The 21,660-nt window shown below is 39.8% G+C and overlaps 1 protein-coding gene across 1 annotated transcript; it reads left to right on the top strand.

Annotated features, from left to right (window-relative positions):
• Positions 1 to 16,769: 16,769 nt before the first annotated feature.
• Positions 16,770 to 17,708, top strand: LOC130040429 (olfactory receptor 2J1-like). Its single transcript, XM_056132506.1, has one exon. The coding sequence runs from the start codon at positions 16,770 to 16,772 to the stop codon at positions 17,706 to 17,708; it is 939 nt and encodes a 312-aa protein (XP_055988481.1).
• Positions 17,709 to 21,660: the final 3,952 nt, after the last annotated feature.

Raw genomic sequence — 21,660 nt, 5'->3', positions numbered from 1 at the left:
TTTATCTTTATTTGAAGTTGGGACCTTTCACAGGTCAGAGTCAAGCCAGGTGTTGGAGAATTGACCTCTTCATCTCATTGTAGTTTAGGTAAGAGGGTGACAATTCATACACTTCTGTATTTATGCTTTGGGTGGACAAAGCACCTCCTCTACCAACTCATTCAGGTTCATTTCTGCTAACTATTACTTTTGACATGTATGAAAGACAAAGTTGGGATAAAAGATTTTGTATTTATCACTTGGGACACTATATGAAATTTGTCTGGGTGTATGCCTAGGGGAGAAAATGAGATTTGGGGGGGGGGGGTGTTGAGGAAGTTGGGTCATACCTGACTATGCTCATGGCTTACTTCTGGCTCTTTGTGCAGGGATCATCCTCTCAATGATTGAGCCTCATATTGGAGAAGGGGACCAAGCAGGAGTTAACCATGTGCAAGGCAATTACCTAGACCTTTGTACTATCTCTCTGGCACCTTAACTACCATTTTTAAAGTCCTTTTTCATGAAGATCAATGAATCAATGGACAAAATTCCTGAATTTTTTTTATTCCATGCAATTTTATATATCTTCTGCCTCCTCGTCGGGGAATCGAACCCCGGTCTCCTGCGTGACACTATACTCACCACTATACTAATGAGGAGAGAGCTGGAGCGATAGCACAGCGGTAGGGCGTTCGCCTTACAAGCGGCCAACATGGCCAACCCGAGTTCGATTCCTCTGCCCCTCTCGGAGAGCCCAGCAAGCTATCGAGAGTATTCGATATGCCAAACACAGTAACAACAAAGTCTCCAATGGAGACGTTACTGGGCCCGCTCGAGCAAATCGACGATCAACGGGAGGGCCTTTACTTTACTTTACTTTACTTTATATATCTTCAAAAGAAAAGCACAGCAACACAAAATCATTTTCTTAAAAATTGCATCATGTGAATTGGAAAATGTCAGCTGGGGCATTGGAGAATGACATGCTTGGCATGTGGCTGACACAGTTCAATAGTGGCACTGTGGTCTCTGAGCACCAATAGGTGTGGCTCTGGAAATCTTGGCACATTTGGTACCCTGGGTGGCCCTGGTCATCCCTGGCATTGCCAGGCTCAACAGCAGCATCCTTTGAACCAATGAGCCTAGAATTGCCACCAAGAGGAACCCTGAGATTACTGGGCATCATTTGGAGGCCAACATAGAAAATGGAAAGGAAAAGAAATGGCCCAAACCACTCATTAAAATACAGACTGTTGAGGCATTCATGCGTTATGTGAGAGTGTTAATATAGAAATTATACCTGAAAACAGTGGATAGTGAACACAAAACTCAGTTTTATGATTTTCTGGGAATATAAGCAGAAAAAACTGGAGTGAGAAAGCACTTTGGTAGATCCTGGTTCTTTACCAGATTGTGGTTCAAGGTGTTCATGCATGATTTTTAATACTTTCAAAATGGGCAACACAGATATTAATTATGAACTTAGAATTATTTCATAATTCTAATTAGATATTTTCTCTCCTATGGACACAATAGTGAGATATTGCCTATTTTTCTCCAACTGTTGATATCATAGCTCAGACTGATGGACTGGAAGCCCCCAGACTTCTTCTTCTTCTTGTTCTGGGCCCACACCATCTCCCGTGTGTCCGGCTCCACATCCGAGGTGCACTTTGAGAAGAAGAAGGAGGGCAGGGGCCGCCCGGGGCCTAGCTTCTGGGTCCAGGCATCATCTCCCTCCTGGACCTCAAACTCACCATCCTCCGAGTCACTGCCCTGGGCCGGGAGGGGGGTGGGAATCATTTGGAGAGCCTGGCAAGCTACTGAGAGTATCTTGCTCACACGGCAAGCTACCTGTGACATATTTGATATGCCAAAAACAGTAACAATAAGTCTCAAAATTTGTTGTGAGATGTTACTGGTGCCCGATTGATCATATTGATGAACAACAGGAGGACAGTGCTACAGTGTTGATATCATAACCAATGAGTAAACCAAATTACAATTAAATGTGTCGATTTTTATACCTGTGAGTAACATTATATTTTAATCTTTATTATTACATTTAAACTATAAATAAATTTATCTGCAATTAATTCCCATATGAGAAACTTAAAAGAGGAAAAAAGCATGAGTCTAATGTCTTAAGGGAACTTTTCTTTAAATTGCTGTTTGGATAAGACTATGACGGTAGACCTATTTCTCATAATAACTCCTGTGGGGAACTAGTTCCCAAAGCTTAAGAAATATTACACTATAGTCTTTATAATTGTACATGAATATTTCCCTGCTACATGATCATGATTCTTACATAGCAGGGAATTACATACTGCAATTACATACTTCTAATTGAGCGTAACATGGTACTTCTATTGTTTACTTACAGAAATCTACCTACAAATATGTCTTTAAACACATTTTAAAAACTACAAATATCCAATCAAAATCGTAATTAACTATCCAGATTCATCAATTCTTCTACCATTCCCAACTTCAATTTGTTCTATTACCCATATTACATTGAAGCTTCTATCAAATCTTAGTTCAGTCTTTGCAGTCATATGTAAATGAGTTTGTGGTATTAGTGTGAGAAACTGAGGGCTGATCCATTATTTCTGATTCAAAATTTCCCAAGCAAGAACTTTTCCAAATTCTGAATGAAATGACAGATCATCATAATGGGAATATAAATACTTTTGGACAACATGAGAGCTAAGATTTCTTCCCTGAGAGAATGAAATTAATTTGTGGGTTTTGTCTTCTGATGAGTGTTTTCTGGTATCTCATGAGAAAAGCACACAGAGTAGAAACAGATCCCAGACTAGAAATATCTCAATTAACACAGTTCTCAGACTAACATGATTTTTTTGTTAAAGTATGAGTACAAACTATTACTCATGAGCCAGAGAGATAGTACAGCAGGTGAAGCACTTGCCTTCACGTGGTCAATCTGTGTTGGATATCTGCCATCCCATAAGGTCCTCTGAGCCCTCCAGGAGTGATCCATGAACACAGAGCCAGGAGTATTCCGTGGGCACTGTTGGGTCTATCCTAAAAAACAAATTAAAATAAATAATTACCAATATAATATGTCTCCTCAAATATGTATTATACTAAGTTTCAATAAGAGCAATTAGTGATATTGTAGGTTCATGTTCTCTAAGTACAAATATTATGCTTAATATTTTGTTTCACACACATTTTATCCTCCCACAAGCAAACTAAGATGTAGGTGATATTAGGATGAAGTGTTGCAGATGAGGCCACTTCCCATGGCTGCCACCTGGTCCACTCAGGATAGCAGATACTATGAAGAACTTGAAAGGGTTATCACCTGGTTGAGGCACTAAAAAAAGTTCCTGTCATGTTTTTGATGTTCTAACACTTGACTTTGGTGTTATTTATAAGAATAATCGTCTCATCCATGGAGATATATCTTTCTTCTCTGTTCCTGTTTCATCTTATGAAAAACGTTTGTTAAAATAAATCAGTGTTCTTGCAGTCTGCTATTCTGTGGACAGATCTGCAGAGTGAAGTGAGTCAGAGGGAGAGAGAGACACACAGAATGATCTCTCTTCTGTGAGAGATAAATATAGCACGGCAGTAACAAAGACCCCAAGGCAATAGAAACATGAGAACTGGCCTTCAGTAGGGAACTCACACTGGGTGGTGGGAAGGGAGAGGGAGGGAGGGGAACGCTAAGACAGCAGTGAAGGGAAGGGGTCTCTCTGCAGGAGGAGCACTTGCTTAAAGATGTTCATGAAACCCTATCAGTAACAATATTGTAAACCACAGTGACCAAAGGAGAACAAAATGTTCACACAATCTATGCATAAAAATATAGAAACAAATTCAACCATTAAACATTTTGCTAATTCTTTGATACAATACTCACAAATAAATGGATGTTATATTTGTATTCATCCCATATTTCTATTCTCTTAGAATCAAAATTAGATGTTGATTTTAAGTATTAAAAAGGAACCAGATGATCAACTCACATCATTGGTAAATTCCATGAGAAAAACAACTCACTGCTTATTTAACTATGTTTTATTTGAATTATCTGCCTTGCTAATTTTCATTTATTCAGGTAAGTAGGAGCTGGTTATATAACATTACCAAGAATTTCTCTGGGTACATATTTTGCAAGGAAATAGGAAATAGAGACAAAAGTTTAGTAAATTAAGAGAGATCCATCACTGTCACTGTCCTCCCATTGTTCATTGATTTGCTCGAGTGGGACCAAGTAACGTCTCCATTGTGACAATTGTTACTGTGTTTGGCATATCGAATACACCACGGGGAGCTTGCCAGGCTTTACCATGCAGGCGAGATACTCTCGGTAGCTTGCCAGGCTCTCCGAGAGGGGTGGAGGAATCTAACTCGGGTCGGCCATGTTGGCCGCTTGTAAGGCAAATGGCCTACCCTCTGTGCTATTGCTCCATGTATATATGTATATACACATATACATATATATGGAATGTGTTAGGATAAAAATCCTCAAGACTAATTCAAAATTCACTTGATCACTTGACTTCCCGTTAATCGTCAATTTTCTCGAGCAGGTGCCAGTAATGTCTCCATTTGTCCCTGTGGCGTGCTAGTGTAGCCCAATGGCATCTGTTTGTTCTAGAAACACGAAGAACTTCAAATCGATCATTCAGGATCTTGATGAAGAAGTCTGACCATCTGGTCGGTGGGTGGCCACGCAGTCTTTTGAAATCCCGTGGAATCCATTCAGTAACAGCTCTAGTCCAGTGATTGTCTCCAAATCTCATTACGTGCCCAGCCCATCTGATTTTTGACGTCTTGGCAAACAAGACAGCGTGCCTGATTCTTGATCCTCAAGAAGGTCAGAACTCCGGATTCTTTCTCTCATTTGAGTGAAACGTGATATTCCAAGCATAGCTCTTTCAATTCTTCTTTGGGAGACCCGAATAGCATTCTTATCCTGTTTGGGTAGGGCCCAGGTCTCTGAGGCATATGTTAATGCAGGGAGAACAGTGGAATCAAAGAGATGTGCCCAGAGCCAGAGGTTCTTCTTCCTCTTAGCTATTTCTTCGACCCTCTTGAAGGCGTTCCAAGCCACTCTCTTCCTCCTGTGCAACTCAGTTGCCAGGTCATTCATCATGTTGACTTCTCGACCTAGGTACACATAACTGTTGTATTTGAAGATGGTCGTTCCATTGAGAGCAAATGGAGGGTAAGGAACGAGGCTGTTTCTCATAAACATTGTCTTCGTAAGATTCAGCTGTAGTCCGACCTTTCCACACTCATGGTTGAAGTCGGTCAGCATTTGTGCTGCTTGGCTAATGTTTAGTGTTATTAGAACAATGTCATCAGCAAAGCGGAGGTGGTATAGTTGCCGACCATCTATCTTCACTCCCATTCCTTCCCATTCCAGTCGTCGCATGATGTTCTCGAGGGTGGCACTGAAAAGTTTCGGTGAAATGGTATCACCCTGCCAAAACCCTCTCTTGACATCAATGATTACTTCTTTGTAGAATGGTGAGATCCTCATAGTGAATGTGTAATACAGCTCACAGAGGATCCTGATGTATTCAGTTTGAATGCCCTGATTGACTAGGGCTTCAATGACCGCTTCCATCTCAACAGAATCAAAGGCCTTCTTTAAATCAATGGATGTTAGAGTGGCAAATAATTCAAAATTATAGTTAATTAATTCAAAATTATAATTCAAAATTATAGCTAAATATATATTTAATTAGTGAATGTGTCCAGAAAATAATAAGTATGTATAAAATAGCACAGTGAGTAGGGCATTTGCCTTGCACACTGCCGACCCATGTTTGATTCCTCTGTCCCTCTTGGAGAGCCTGGCAAGCTACCGAGAGTATGGAGTATGCTGCCTACATGGCAGAGCCTGACAAGCTCCCAGTGGCATATTTGATATGCCAAAAACAGTAGCAACAAGTCTCACAATGGAGATGTTACTGGTGCCTGCTCGAGCAAATTGATGAACAATGGGAGGACAGTGCTACAGTGCTACAAAATATTAATAAAATTTTTAATGAAATCCTATTTTAAGGTATAATGCCACTGGACAGTGACTTAACTTCATATACCACTTTTGTGAAAAGCATCACCCCCTCTCACTCATCTGATACTGACAGGAGATTTTCTGCTGATGACTCAGCAGCAAACTTGTCACTATTATTTCCGTTATATCTGGTTATAAATAAGGTCACCAGCTTCAAAATTCATGTTATGTCTAGTATGGCCTCTACCAATGCAATTTCAGGAAATGAGGTGTGCAACTTCTGAATCATTTGCTCAAATATAAAGGTTCTTGCTCATTTACCTTACTCCCTCACCCAACTGTTGACTGAAGTGCAAATATTGAGGGTGCCTAAATTTAACAAAACCCCAGAAAGGAAATGGAACAAACCAAGTTTACCAAGGTGTTTAGAGGGGGGTAGTCTCAAAGTAGGTGAGAGTTGGTGGGAGTAGGTGGAAGCTGGCTCGAAATGGGAACCTGAGACATAGTAGAGAAAGACACTGGCGAGGAGGGAGTGTTTAAACTCCGTATGCGTGAAACCCTATTATGAACAGCATTGTAAAGCATGATGCTTCAACTAAAAAAATTAATAAGGAAAATGAAACAGAAGATGGAAATGAAGTGACTGCTCAAGCAGAGCGATACCTTCAAAATAGGAAAAGATCATACATATATATCTACATATATAAATAATTCAATATTGATTAATAGCTTGTGTCTCTTCTATACTAGCTAAGTTCTTACCCTCATAGACCAGTTTTTTAAAGGTTCTTTGTTTTAATGTATGTTCCAGGACCAGCAGAAACAGCATCAAATGGAAAGTTGTAACAAATGAATAAATGTTGGGTCCCACCTCAAACCTACTGACTCTGCCTCTGAGGATAAACTGCACAGCCTGCATTTCTACAAGCACTGGATATGAATGGCTAAATTTTGAGGACAGCAAATGAGAAGAATGCGGGATACCGAATGTATATGGGAAAATGAATGTATCCAAATAGATAATTAACACTCATGAATGTAATTAATGGGAGAATAACATGTTTTAATTTTAGTTGTGATCTTTTTTAAAAATAACTTTTAAAACTTTCAGTTTTAAATATGGTCATCAGCAAAATAAAATATCTTATAAAGAAAGAACAACAAAAGATAGTGGAATGACATACGGCCGGAGAGACTGAACAGGAGATATGTTTGCCTTGCGTGTGACCAACCTCAGTTCAAATTCCAAGTACCACATATGTTCTCCTGAGCTCTTCCAATGATCACTATTGAGGACAGAGCCAGAAATAGCCCCTGGGTACCACTGGATATATCACTTGTCACTTGTCATCCTGTTGATCATTGATTTTCTCTAGCGGGCACCAATAATGTCTCCATTCATCCCAGTTGCATGCTAGTGTAGCTCAATGACATCTGCTCCCTCCAGGAACACGAAGAGTCTCAAACCATTTGTTCAGGGTTTTGACGAAAAATTCTGACCATCTCGTAGGTGGAAGGACACACGTTCATTTGAGGTCCTGTGGAATCCTGTCAGTAACAGCTCCGTGAGCTCAGCAAGCTACCAAGAGTATCTCGCCTGCACGGCAAAACCTGGCAAGCTATCTGTGATGTATTCAATATGCCAAACACAATAACAAGTCTCACAATGTTACTGGGCCCACTCTAGCAATTCAATGAACAACGGGAGGAGAGTGACAGTGACAATGATTGCTGGTTATGAATACTATATGATTTTAGATTTCTAATATTTTACTAATTAAGTCTGAAGGGATTTCTGCCAAGAGCCGGATAATTACGAGACTGGTTTCTGTGCATCTGATGCCATGGCCGTGCTGTAGAACCATTCGTGGGGGGCAACTTGTGGCTTCGATAGGGCATGAAGGACGAGCTGGTTCCACCCCCCCCCCCCCCACCCCATGAGGCTGCAGTTGCCCCGTCATCACCAGCTCATACTTGGCTGTCCAATAAGCTCTGAAGCGGCGACCACTGTGCTGCCGGGGTGGGGGAGGCGGAAGAGACAGATACCCTTTCCTTCCTGGGGGGGCATGGCACCATAGTTTAATGCATAGTCTATTCATATTTCTGCCGCAAACTGCTGGGCACCATGTGCCTCTGGTGCCATTGCCGTGCAGAAGAGCCGCTCTTGAGGGGCAACTTGTAGCCTCCGTAGCACTTGAAGGATTAGTCAGTTCCTCTTTGATGCTCTTGAAGGAGTTCCATACCACTCTCTTCCTCCTGTGCAGTTCAGATGCCAGGTCATTTGTCATGTTGAGTTCCCAACCTAGGTACACATAACTGCTGCTTTCAGAGATGTTTGTTCCATTGAGGGCAATGGAAAGTCATAAACTAATCCGTTTCTCATGCACATAGTCTTGGTGAGACAATCACAGTTGAAGTAGGCCAGCATTTGTGCCGCTTGGCTGATATTTGGTGTTATTTGAACAATGTCATCAGCAAAGCAGAGGTGGTATAGTTGCCGACCGTCTATTTCAGTTCCATTCCTTTCCATTTCAGTCATTGCATGATGTTCTCGAGGGTGGCACTGAAGAGTTTCGGTGAAACGATATCACCGTGCAGAACCCCTCTCTTGACATCAATGATCACTTCCTTGTAGAATGGTGAGTCCTGGTAGTGAATCCGTAATACAGCTCATGAAGGATTCTGATGTATTGAGTTTGAATGCCCTGTTTGACTAGGGCTTTGATGACCACTTCAGCCTCAACAGAATCAAAAGCCTTCTTGGAATCAATGAATGTTAGACAGAATGGCATCTTGAATTCCTGAGAAAACTCAATGAGCTTGGTTATTGTGTGTATATGGTTGATCGTGCTGAATCCTGTTTGGAACCTGGCTTGCTCGAATGGTTGTTCTTCATCTAGTGTTCTGGCAATCTTATTAAGGATGACTTGAGTGAACAGTTTGTAGACAGACAACAGGCAGATTGGGCGATAGTTGCCAATGTTGTGGATGTCTCCCTTCTTGTACAGTAGTACAGTCCTGCTGGTTTTCCATTGGGATGGAACCTTGCATTCAGACAGGTAGTGTGTGAAGAGCTGAGCCAGTGTATTGACAAGTACTGGCAGCAGATTCTTCAGGTGTTTGAGTCTGACCTTGTCTGGACCAGGTGCTATACACTTCTTTACCGACGAAATGGCATGTCGAACTTGGGAAGGGAGAACGCTGGGAATAACATATACATCCTGCAGAATTTGGTATGTGGGAGCTGGATGTGGCTATCAAAGATATCTGAGTAGAACTCACGGATAACCATTTCCATTGCTCTTCTGGAAGATGTGGTAGATCCATCAGGACGTCAAAGGGCAGTCATCTTGGTCTTATAGTTAGCGAAGGACAGGCAGGCGTTGCGAATACTTTTCCTGGCTTCTGCCACATCAGCCAACTCTGCTGCTCTTCTCTCTTTGAGGCCTTCCTTTATAACTTCTCTGCACAGCTTTGTGAGCTCGGACATTAGTTTGTGATTGCCTGAGGTTCACGCCAAACCACGTTGGCACATGAGCTTGAGAGTTTCCGAAGACAGGCATCTTTCTGTGGCCTTTTCTTTTTCAGCATTTCTCGAGCAACCATGGAGGTGCTGAACCAGTTGATCGTATTCTTTGTTGATGATGTCAAGGATGGCATCTTCCCTTATTGCTACAATAGTGCCAAAGAGCTCCCAGTTGGTGGTCGTTCTGGGAGTTCTCTTCTTAAACTTTTCATTCCTTTCTCCCTGAAAAAAAATCCTAATAAGAACATTCATGTAACTAACACAACATTCCACATCTTATCCTCACCTCTAGTTGTAGAGTAGCCTCAACTGTAGCCTCAACCCTGGTGCTATCAATGTGCTGTGTCTTAGGTGTAAAGGGAACTTTGCAGTCTGAGCTCAAGATTGTCTGGTCCACCTGATGTGAGGTTGGCAGAGGGGCAGGGGGTTATCAGCAGCGCCATCCCTCAGACAGGTGTCCATCCCAGTCTCTGGCATGTGGGGACATCCAGAGGAGATTCAGAGGTTCACGCCAGGTCCCAAGTACATTGGAGACAGGAAGAAGATCCAGAGGTTCTGTCTGAGTCAGCCAGGGCTCTCAGAAGCCTGTCACTTAAGAGTTCACTGACCAATCAATTTGGAGTGTCATCAATCAAATTGGTCAGTCAGTGTTCAAGGTGGGAAGCATCTGCCCCGCTAAAAAACCAGATGTGTCAGGCTCGGGGTCCATGTCTAGTTATCAGTGGCCTTGCAAGAAACTTACTAGCGAACTCATCACACAAAAAATGGTGTAACTTTTGTTCACACAGAATGGAGTGCCTTCTGTTCATAACACTACCTGAGTTTAAGTAAAGTAAAGTAAAGTAAAGGCCCTCCCATTGATCATCAATTTGCTCGAGCGGGCCCAGTAACGTCTCCATTGGAGACTTTGTTGTTACTGTGTCTGGCATATCGAATACTCTCGGTAGCTTGCCGGGCTCTCCGAGAGGGGCAGAGGAATCGAACTCTGGTCGGCCATGTTGGCTGCATGCAAGGCAAACGCCCTACCCGCTGTGCTATCGCTCCAGACCTGAGTTTAAATATCAGTTATTGGTCCAGTTTATTTTTTGGTCCAGACCTGAGTTTAAGTATCAGTTATTGGTCCAGTTTTTTTTTTGGTCCATTATCTCATTATCTACTTTTTTTGGTATTTATTGAATCACCATGACAACAGTCACAAAACCTTTCAGTTCAAGTCTCGATCGGTCATACAATAATCAAATACTCATCCCTTCACCAGTGCACATTTTCTACCACCAAAAACCCCAGTATACCCCCCTTCCCACCCTCCCCCCGCCTGTGTCACAGATTTCCACTTTACTCTCTCTCTACATTGATCACATTCAATATTATGACAAAAGATCCAACATTGCTATTTGGAATTTTCCCCAACATTCAGACCTGCCACAGGACGTCATTAGATACTTTGTTTTCTGTTGCTGATTATGAAGAGCATATGATGTCATGTGGCCCCATTAGTGGCCACGCGAATTTGGATTTCTGATATTTTAGTAATAAACCTAGAGGGATTACTGCCAGAAGACCCTGGGTTCCAAAATTGGTATCTGTGCCTCTGGGTTCATGGTCGGTCAGAAGCCAGAGAAGTAGTTTGAGGGTGGCAACCAGGAGCATTGTCATGGCAGGGAGCAGAACTGATCCACTACCCATTCCATGAAGCCTCACGTGCCATGTCAATGCAGTCTCATACCTGGCTGTTCATTAGGCTCTAAAACATGCAGGCCACCATGTCGCCGCCGCAAAGGGGGACAGGTGGAGGGACAGACACCCTTCCCCTCCGAGGGCAGCATAGCACTATAGTTAAATACACAGTCCAGATATTTTTCAGTTGGGCATTATCTTTTGCTCAGATTTTCCCACTACCACTCAAGCCTTGTTTTCAGGGACAAATGCTAGATCATTTACTTTCCATTGATCACTTTGCATATCAGGAAATGTCGCGTGGCCGCATAAGCGGCCTCGCGGTTCAGAAAAAGTCCTGGTACCCGCATGCCAGAGCCATGCTTGTAGAAGCTCACGGTCACCGGGCTTCTATCTGAGGAAGGAGGGGAGACAGCACCTACCCCATCTGGGACCTCCTGGTGATATTGGCTCTGGTTGGGGCCCGGAGAATTCTCTGGGAGCTGCAGGGCCCTCCAGCCGGTTTTTTGCTTCGCTGCTGTGTGCTGTAAGATGGCACTGGGGGCAGGTTGTGGGCGTGACTTCCAGAATCAGAGGTTGCCTGGGAGCCGGGGCGGCCCTGTTACAGTTTGGAAAAAGTCCTGGTACCCGCATGCCAGAGCCATGCTTGTAGACGCTCATGATCACCGGGATTCCATCTTGGGAAGGCAGGGAGAATTGGTCCAGTTTTTAATTATTAATGTAGATAGCTGTAAATGTCTCTTCCAGGTACTTGATTAAAATTACTATGAATAACCATAATTCTATATTTATGAGTAATTACATTGCCACCCATTTTTCAAGGAATTAAAAATATTAATTTGAACTCTTTAAAGTCTGCCACCCACTCTAGAATGGAAAACTTGCTAAGAGTTTCCAGTTACCTTTAAGCTTCACATTCTCCTTCTTGCTGATACCCCAAAGAAATAATGATTTTAAATTTTCATCACACACTTTATTTAGATACAATTTATATACCTATATGCACACATACATATAGCACTGTGGCACTGTAGCACTGTCATCCTGTTGTTCATCGATTTGCTCGAGCAGGCACTAGTAATGTCTTCATTGTGAGACAGTATTTTAAAATTTTTTTTTCAGTTTAGAAAAGGAGTGTTTTAATGTAGAAAGATAATACATTTTGTTGAACTTAGAAAGAAAAATAATGTGATTTTGAAAGTCTTCCTACTACCTTTGATATTTGTTATCTAAATTATTCAATATATTTTGTATAGGTGCTATTTTTTAATTTCTGATGTACAATTTTCCATCACGTTGTAACAAATAGGATAGGAAAATGCCACTCTCCTCTCAACCCCCCAGCCCCCCACATGGCAATGAATTCTTGGGAGTAATAAAAACAACTAGTCCTAAGGCTGCCAGGACCCACCTTGTGGACACAGGAACTGAGGCCAAATGATAAGGCTTTTACCTGGTGACACTGAAGCCCAGAGAAGGCTGGACACAGTTTACAAAACTGTTAACATTTTTAGTTGTATGTATACCAGTGACCTTCTCTCACCACCACTAAAGAGCCCAAGCCAAGCAAGTGGGTCAGGAACAGGGGGATGAAGAGATGAACTGGAAGGGTCAACTCCCTGGTTTATGTTTCTGGCCCCTATTACACTCATATGAGTGAATGCACAATATAAAACCAGGAAGTAACAACAGCAACTTGATTATGGATTAGGAAACAAAAATATTCCATTATTAGTATTATTTTGGGAGCAATTGGAACACAGATGACTATTCTCAGTATTCAGCGATTACTCCTGATGATACTTGAGGAACCATTTATTCTCCCAGGGATAAAACTGGGTTTGTTGTTGTATGCAAGGCAAGAACCTTACTCACCAAACTATCTTTTTGGTCCTCTCACATAAATTTTAAGAGGAAAACAAGAAAAGTTATTAATAAAAGAATTTTGAAATAATAGGCAACATTGGTAGAGAAGATATCCAGGTATGATAGATACCAATCTTAGGATGATATTCATCTTTTATGGAAACTTTTGCAGGTATAAAATTAAAATTTAATTTAAATGACTATCAGGAATGCATGGATAGTATTAATAGGCTGCTAAGAGCACCAAGTTAGTAGAAACAGAGCTTATCTTAATGTTTTCTAATTTTCCTATTTATGGCTTCAGTGTCATAAAAATGTTTATTTTTATGAGTTGTCTTGTAAATTTGAGCATTAGCTCCAGGGGAAAGTGTATGTGAGAATGAGAAATGAGATGACCAGTGGAAAACCATTTCATTAATTGTCAGTAAAATTCATTAGCAATACTTTTCACAAGCCAATGGAATCTCCCAGTTTAACAACATGCTGAAGGCATTTCTGTGATGAGTTTTAATTCATGACTATTTACACCCTTCTAACCAGGACAGCTTCTAGAAGCTTGTTAATTACAGCACTGGGATTTCCCCTCCCAATGGCCCACTCAAGGAAAGAAAGTCACATTATTATTCTTATTTCCGTAAAGACCTCATCTGTTCTCCATGAGGGCCTATTCCCCAGACACTTCAAATGTCCTAGAGTTTCCCATGTTCTGCTAAAAGCAAATCCTTCAAACAACTCCGAGCTTTTCAATGAGAACCATGGGTATTTTTAGATGCACTATAGTTGATTTTGCATCATGGTATAGAGGCGCAATTAGTTTGATGTGTTTCGGTCACATGACAAGAGAGAGTCCCCTAGAAGTTCATACATGATGAGGGGCTAGACGAGGAGGAGAACAGCCAGGAATGTGGAGAGGTCAACGTGAGAGAAGTGTTTGGACATCAGCAAGAGAAACAGGTGAAGTATAAAGGAATGACAATCACAGAAGTTACAGGAACGTTAGTAACGGGGATGGATGAGAATAGATAGTTCAGCCTTCATTTCTGAAGACAGCAGAACTTGATCTTGGATTCTGCTGGGGCTCAGCTGTGGGGTGGGAAAAGAATTTGCCAGGAAATCAGGATGATATACGTGAAAGCAATGGCAGTTTATTACAGTGAATAAAAGCAATGGGCTGACAGACTGGAGGCCTCTGGAAGAGAGGGTCTCTCATGCATTCTTGCTGGAAGAATTTTTATTGTACGTGGCCTAGGCTGCTTGGGCAGGAAGTTGCTGTTTGCTGCAGATTAGGTGATTCTGGGAGCGGGGTGAGAGGCAGCTGTGTGGCCAATGCTGAGAAGGGAGGGGCTTGTCTAGGAAATGGACTGAGCCAATCCTGTGAAGAAGGTGAGGTGTACACATCTGTGAGATGTATGTTCGGGTCCATGTGGGGGAAAAGGCGTAAATGAGCCATTTCTAGAAAACTGTGTGACAGTAGATGCAGAAGATCTCCCTGAAACAACAATTGAAGTAGGTTGTGTGAACTCATTCTAGAAATTGAGCAGTGGAATTGAGCTACATTGAAGCATCTTCTCAGGGATGTTATGCTAGAGCACTTCAATCTCTCCCGCAATGCCCGAGGTTCCACCATGCATAAAACCTTCCTCTGCCGGGATAGTCACTTTTTTATTTTTCACTAAGAAGAAAAGCAAGTAGCTCTGATCTCTTGACAAATTCTTCATTCAGGGGTTTATTTTTTTAAAGAATGAAGACAAACATGTTGCACAACAGTTACGGAAGTATCACGGCAACTGCCACTTTTTCTTTTAACTAAAGTAATGAAGGATTCGGGTAGCTTCCAAGTGAAGAACAGTTCCATATACATCTCCCAAGATTCCCACAGTTCTTGGAACACTGTATGAACCTAATCACGAACTACTTTGTAATTGTATATCGCACAGTGATTCAATAAAAACAAAGGGAAGTGTCCACAGCATTTAGATTTCAAATGTTAGGTGGATCCATTACTGCCTATTATTCTAGGGAAACTAAAAAAGTTTCTTGGAATTTTCTATTACCCCTCAACATGTTGATGATTATTTGTATTATCAAATTAATAAATGACGTATAAGCAACTTTTGCTTATCAGAAACTATTTTAATCAAACTCATTAGTCTTATTTCTTCAGCCATAGTTTAACTTATTAAGCATCCTTATATTTTTCTTAAGAAATTATGATGATTTTGATATTAAAGCCAGTTAAATGGCAAGGCAAAATGATTTAGGAATTTTTAAATGGTGGGTAACTGTCTTCTCTCAGTAACTACAAAGTAAAAGCATTTCTCTTTTTCATGAAAGATTAGAGAAAATAAGCAACAGGAATTCAAACTATCAGTACAAATTTGAATTTCATAACTTTATATTATAAAATAATCACATGATAAGCTTGTCACTGTATTTTATGCAATATTATTTGTAAATGTCAGTAGTTTCTTATTCAGAAAGTCCATCCAAAATGTATAAAGTCTTAAACACTTAAAGATATTAGAAATAATAACTTGGAAATTAAAAATATGTTAGTTACTGTTTTAAAGCACCACAACATTTTATAGAAACAGATATTAAACCCCTTTTTTCATGTTTGAATAATCTGTGATACAGACACTCCCAATTCTCAGTGTCACAAAGCTCTTCTCTTTTCTGCTTAAAAAACACTCCTTTTCGGGGCTGGAACAAAAGCACAGCGAGGAAGGCGTTTGCCTTGCACGCAGCCAACATGGCCAACCCGGGTTCGATTCCCAGCATCCCATATGTTCCCCTGAGCTCCGCCAGGAGAAATTCCTGAGTGCATGACCCAGGAGTAACTCCTGGGCATCGCCGGGTGTGACCCAAAAAGCAAAAAAAAACAACAACAAAAAAAAAAACACTCTTTCTCTAGTGCTCCATCATTTTAGTTTATTTAATTCTTCATTGTCTTCGAAAATTAGCTACAGTTCCATTACGTTGGAAGCAATCTAATTAGTGAGAAGGTTTGTGTGTGCACATACATACATGTTTTAGTGCTTCCATGAGCATGCTATTATTTATCTAGAAATAATCTGTTAGACTATGAACAAACATGAATACTTTTGTGTAATTATATTCAAGTCACATTTATTTTAAACTCATGTTAACACTTTAGAGTTACTACTAAATTGTTTATCTATATCATGGTAAACTTTCATCTATTTGTATAATTACTAAGATCACTATAAATTCTTTCTTAGTAACTGCAAAGTGTAAAGTATCTCATAAATGCAGAAAAGGTTAGTCAAAATGATTTAATTTTTGAAGAGAGATTTTTAAATTAGTTTTCTTCTTCACCATGGAAGATGTTTAGTCACTTATCCAAGTGCAAAAGTTAAGAAGGTATTAATAAAATGTTATTGACTGAATGATTATTCTCTGTATCTATAATAAAACAAAGAACTGAATAAAACATAAACCTAAAAACACTTTATGATTCTTACATCAGTAGAACTTGGTGACAGTTGTGGTGAATTTTTCATATAGAAGTGTGAAGCTGTATTGCCAAGGTTTTATACACACACAAATTAATAAAGTTTAATAAAAATTTACATTCATAATTATAGTATTTGGAAATAACATAGATTTCCACCATCACCCGATCTGTTTGACAATGAATAGATATTCTTTTAATTTGTGATCATTTCTTCAGATACAGGGAGAAAATAATGAATGATGGAGGAGAAGAACGCAAGCTTTGAAGGTTACTTTATTCTCTTGGGTTTTTCTAATTGGCCTCGCCTGGAAGTGGTTCTCTTTGTGGTCATCTTGATTTTCTACTTGGTGACCTTGATAGGAAACTTGTTCATCATCCTCGTGTCCTACCTGGACCCCCATCTCCACACTCCCATGTACTTCTTCCTCTCAAACCTCTCTTTCCTGGACCTCTGCTACACCACCAGCTCCATCCCGCAGTTGCTATTCAACCTCTGGGGCCCACAGAAGACCATCTCTTATGCTGGTTGCATGATTCAACTGTACTTTTTCCTTGTTCTAGGAGCCACCGAGTGTGTGTTACTGGTGGTGATGTCCTATGACCGTTACGTAGCTGTCTGCAGACCTTTGCATTACAATGTCATCATGCACCCTCGTTACTGCCGGTTGTTGGCTGTGGCTACTTGGGTAAGTGGCTTTACCGTTTCAGCACTTCATTCCTCCTTTACATTTTGGGTTCCCTTGTGTGGACATAATCGAGTGGACCACTTCTTCTGTGAAGTTCCAGCACTGCTGAGACTGTCATGTGTTGACACCCGTGCTAATGAGCTAACCCTCATGGTCATGAGCTCTATTTTTGTACTCTTACCCCTAATTCTCATTCTTAGCTCCTACGGTGCCATTGCTTGGACTGTGTTGAAGATGCAATCTGGAACTGGACTTCAAAAGGTCTTTAAGACATGTGGAGCTCATCTGCTGGTCGTATCTCTCTTTTTCATCCCAGTTATGTGCATATATATTCAACCACCATCAGGAAAGTCTCAAGATCAAGGCAAGTTTATTGCCCTGTTTTACACGGTTGTCACACCCAGCCTCAACCCTCTCATCTACACTCTCAGAAACAAAGATGTAAAAGGGGCAGTGAAGAGACTGTTGGACTGGGAAAGGGAGGTGTGATCAGCCATTCAGAATTTTTTGTTGGATCTTGAAGAATGGTTTCTCTACTACTTGAGGACTTACCTTAGACTACAAACCCATCAAGCTTCAGTGAGTTCAGTTTTAAGATTGTTGTTCTTTAAATTGGTCAATTCTGAACTATTATAGAGAAATAGTTTAATGATTTGTATCACTTTTAGTTTCAAATTATTTAAATAATACAATTCTTCTATAGAAATGAAAGTCTGAGTTCCAAGATTAATGTGATAATCTATGAACTGAGCATTATTAATATCTATAGGAAGAGTTGAGCAAAGATTCCAGAATTACGAATCAAATACTGATAGCAAAAACCCAGAATTACAAAATTATTTTATCTACCTGGAGTACTCAGTAGTCCAGGGAGTGCTATGTGGGCTCTACGTTGCTAAGGATTGAACCCAGGGTTGGCTACATGCAAGACATAAACCTTAACGTCTCTTTTATTTCTCTGGGTATATATATATATATATATATATATATATATATATATTTATATATATATTTATATATATATTTATACATATATATCAGGCATTGAATAGTAAAAAAAGACACAACTAACAATTTTTTGGCTTAAACACATTTTGTGGTTTGTCACACTGAACAGCATAAATTCTTTTTCAGAATGGTTCTGTTTTTTGTCTAGTTATTTGTTTATTCGCCCTCCCGTTGATCGTCGATTTGCTCGAGCGGGCCCAGTAACGGCTCCATTGGAGACTTTGTTGTTACTGTGTCTGGCATATCGAATACTCTCGGCAGCTTGCCGGGCTCTCCGAGAGGGGCGGAGGAATCGAACTCGGGTCGGCCATGTTGGCCGCTTGTAAGGCGAACGCCCTACCGCTGTGCGAGTGATAGCACAGCAGGTAGGGCATTCGCCTTACAAGCGGCCAACATGGCCGACCCGAGTTCGATTCCTCCGCCCCTCTCGGAGAGCCCGGCAAGCTGCCGAGAGTATTCGATATGCCAGACACAGTAACAACAAAGTCTCCAATGGAGCCGTTACTGGGCCCGCTCGAGCAAATCGACGATTAACGGGAGGGCCTATTTGTTTATTCATTATTCATAGCTGAAGAATCTCATCTAGATTTAGGGTTCTTGGTAAAATAAATAAATAGAACATTTTTTTTGCCTGAGAAAGCTAGTTCTCCAGAAGATAAAAATTGGAGTGTACATACATAACTAGATTTGTCACTTGGCATAATGTCAATAGTCTATCTATTGAAATAGAAAAAAATAAGATGCTTAGACAAAATTCTGAAAATAATTACCACTTGGTAATGACTGTAGGAAGATAATGCTATTAAGTGAAATAAAATCAGAACAATAGGTTTAGTTTTATTTAGTGGACATAGTTAACAATGTATTGAAGATACTCTAAAACAATTTGATTTAATTGGCGTAGTCAGCAATAAAATGAAGATACTCTAAAGCCTTTTTTTAAAATTACTGAATCACTGTGAGGTACAGTTACAAATTTCAGTTTTATGATTACAAATACAGTTTCATGATTGAGTTTCAGTCATATACTGATCGAACACCCATCTCTCCAACAGTGTACATTTTCCATCACTAATGTCCCCAGTATCCCTCCTGCCACTCCCCACCCTATCCCACCCCCTAACTCTATGGCAGACAAGTTCATTCTTAATCTCTCTCCCTCTTGGGCCTTATGGTTTGCAATACAGATACTGAGAGGCTATCATGTTTGGTTCTTTATCTACTTTCAGCACACATCTCCCATCCCAAGCGTTCCCTCCAACCATCACTGACTTAGTGATTCCTTCTCCATCCCACTTACCTTCAAAGCCTTTCTTTTTCAACACCATTCTTATTTGCCAGCTAGTATTAACTTTTAATATTGGGGAAAAAAAGTGATTCATGATCTTTACCATGGTACTTTTAGTGACAGATGGAAAGTTTCATAAATCATACCTGGGAGAGATTTTGAATAATTTATGAAAGGTAGGGTTTTTTCCCATTTCTAGTTTTTCAAAGTAGTCAAACTATACAAATAGTGAGAATAACTTTTAATGTTGCAATTTATAGACTGACTATATGAGAATTCATAAGCTGGAACCAGTAAGGTAACAATATTTTAGTGTCTAAAAACTGGAGCAGATAGAACTAAGTTAAGGTAATAATTTGGTTCATCCAATGGATATCTTGATAAATTACTTGATTTATTGATCAAAAGAATTGATTTTTTATTTCATTTTAAAACTTAATTATATGAATATTTACCAAGATAAGGCTGTTATACAGATAAATTATATACTATTATATTTTCTAATTAAAATACATGACTTGGAATCACTTCAGTAAAGTGGTTTGTTATATATCTCACACCCGCTTTTGCCATATACTGTGTGAATCTTATTTTAATGACAACGGTCAGTTTATATGCAGTTATAGTAATCTACATATAATTTGTTTTAAAGTACAATCTTGGAAACACATTACTTTTATAGTGGTAATGCATACTAGTTATAGTAATAGCTTTCCATCTCTTTTTAAGATCTAGGTATAATTGATTTAGATACTCTTTAGTGGATTATAAAAGTAAAATAAGATCTCAGAATTTTACCTACTTTCCTGAGAGTTTTATGGTTACATGATTTCCATTGTTTGAATTCTTTCTTTCCATAAAATGTGTTTCTCTTTCTTTATCCTCTTTTGTAACATCAGAAGTGTGTACTAATAAAGGGTACTCAGTCTTTGAACTTACCTTGTAAGAAAAGTTTATCTATGTAACACAAGTTCTACTAAATATGGACCACAAATTGTGGTTGCATGGCATAACACTCACACTCACAAAATGTAAAGAAGATACTTCTGCGTCCATTGAAATTTTATCAATTGGAATACCTCATGTGGCACTCCAGCATTTCAATAGACAAAGTATTCTCTTTTTTAGATCTACTGAAATATAATTTAATACAATAAAATTCATCCATTTAAAATTTACACTGCAATGAGTTGTGACCATGTATAATGGTGTAAATGTCAAAATAGAGAGCATTTGCTTTATTCCCCCAAATAATTCTATGTCCTTTTGAAGTCAATATGCTCCCTCCCCTTAGGTAAAATTTAAGGGAAATCACAAAGAGAATTACCTGTAGATCTGGATAGTCAGAAAAAGTTACCAGGGTGCAGCCTTCTAAAGATATGAAGTTGGCTTGCTCTTCAAGCCAAGTTCTCCCTTGAATATGGATCTCATTTCTTTGCCTCTATGTCTTTTTGCCTATTTTTACTCCGGAGAAGGCTGTGTTCTCTCTCTCAAACATGTCCTTCTCTCCCTTGCCCCTCACATTTTACTAAATAAGTTACAATAAAATCTACCTTGTTTCACAAACTCACAAAAAGAATACCATATTATTGAAGGCTAAAAACAAGTATTGGGAGGAAGTGGAAAGGAAACACCCTTATACACTATTGGTGGGAATAAATATTGTTGCAGCCATTATTAGAAATGATATGGAAATCCTTGGAAAAAAAGAGATAGAATTGAACTCAATCCAGTCAGACCTTTCTGAGAGTATTCTAAAAAAAGAAATACAAAACACTAATTCAAGAGTACCAGGTAAATAGTTAGGTTGCAGATCACATGGTTTATGTGTATGAGACCCTGAGTTTGATTGTTCTCTGGTACTGCAGCAAAAAAGAAAAACAAAAAACACAAAGTTGAATACTCTTTCTCCGTGTACATCACAAGGTTATTTACATTAGCAAATCTTGGAAACAGCACAGATAATCGTTGGAAGATGAATAGAAAAAGAAAATGCGGTTTGCATAATTAATGGAAGAGTACTCAGCTATAGAAAAGATAAAATTTTTCCATTTGCAACAACATGGAATGACCTAGAGAGTTTGGTGCTTTCGTGGAATAAATAAGATGGAGAGAGAGAGATGCAATTATTTCGCCCATATGTGC

Source organism: Sorex fumeus, unplaced genomic scaffold (assembly GCF_029834395.1).
Source record: "Sorex fumeus unplaced genomic scaffold, SorFum_2.1 ptg000094l, whole genome shotgun sequence".
Lineage (NCBI taxonomy): Eukaryota > Metazoa > Chordata > Mammalia > Eulipotyphla > Soricidae > Sorex > Sorex fumeus.
This window is presented reverse-complemented; position numbering and strand designations above follow the sequence as displayed.

Coding starts and splice junctions, on each gene's coding strand:
- LOC130040429 (XM_056132506.1), top strand. CDS start 16,770: ATGATGGAGGAGAAGAACGCAAGCTTTGAAGGTTACTTTATTCTCTTG.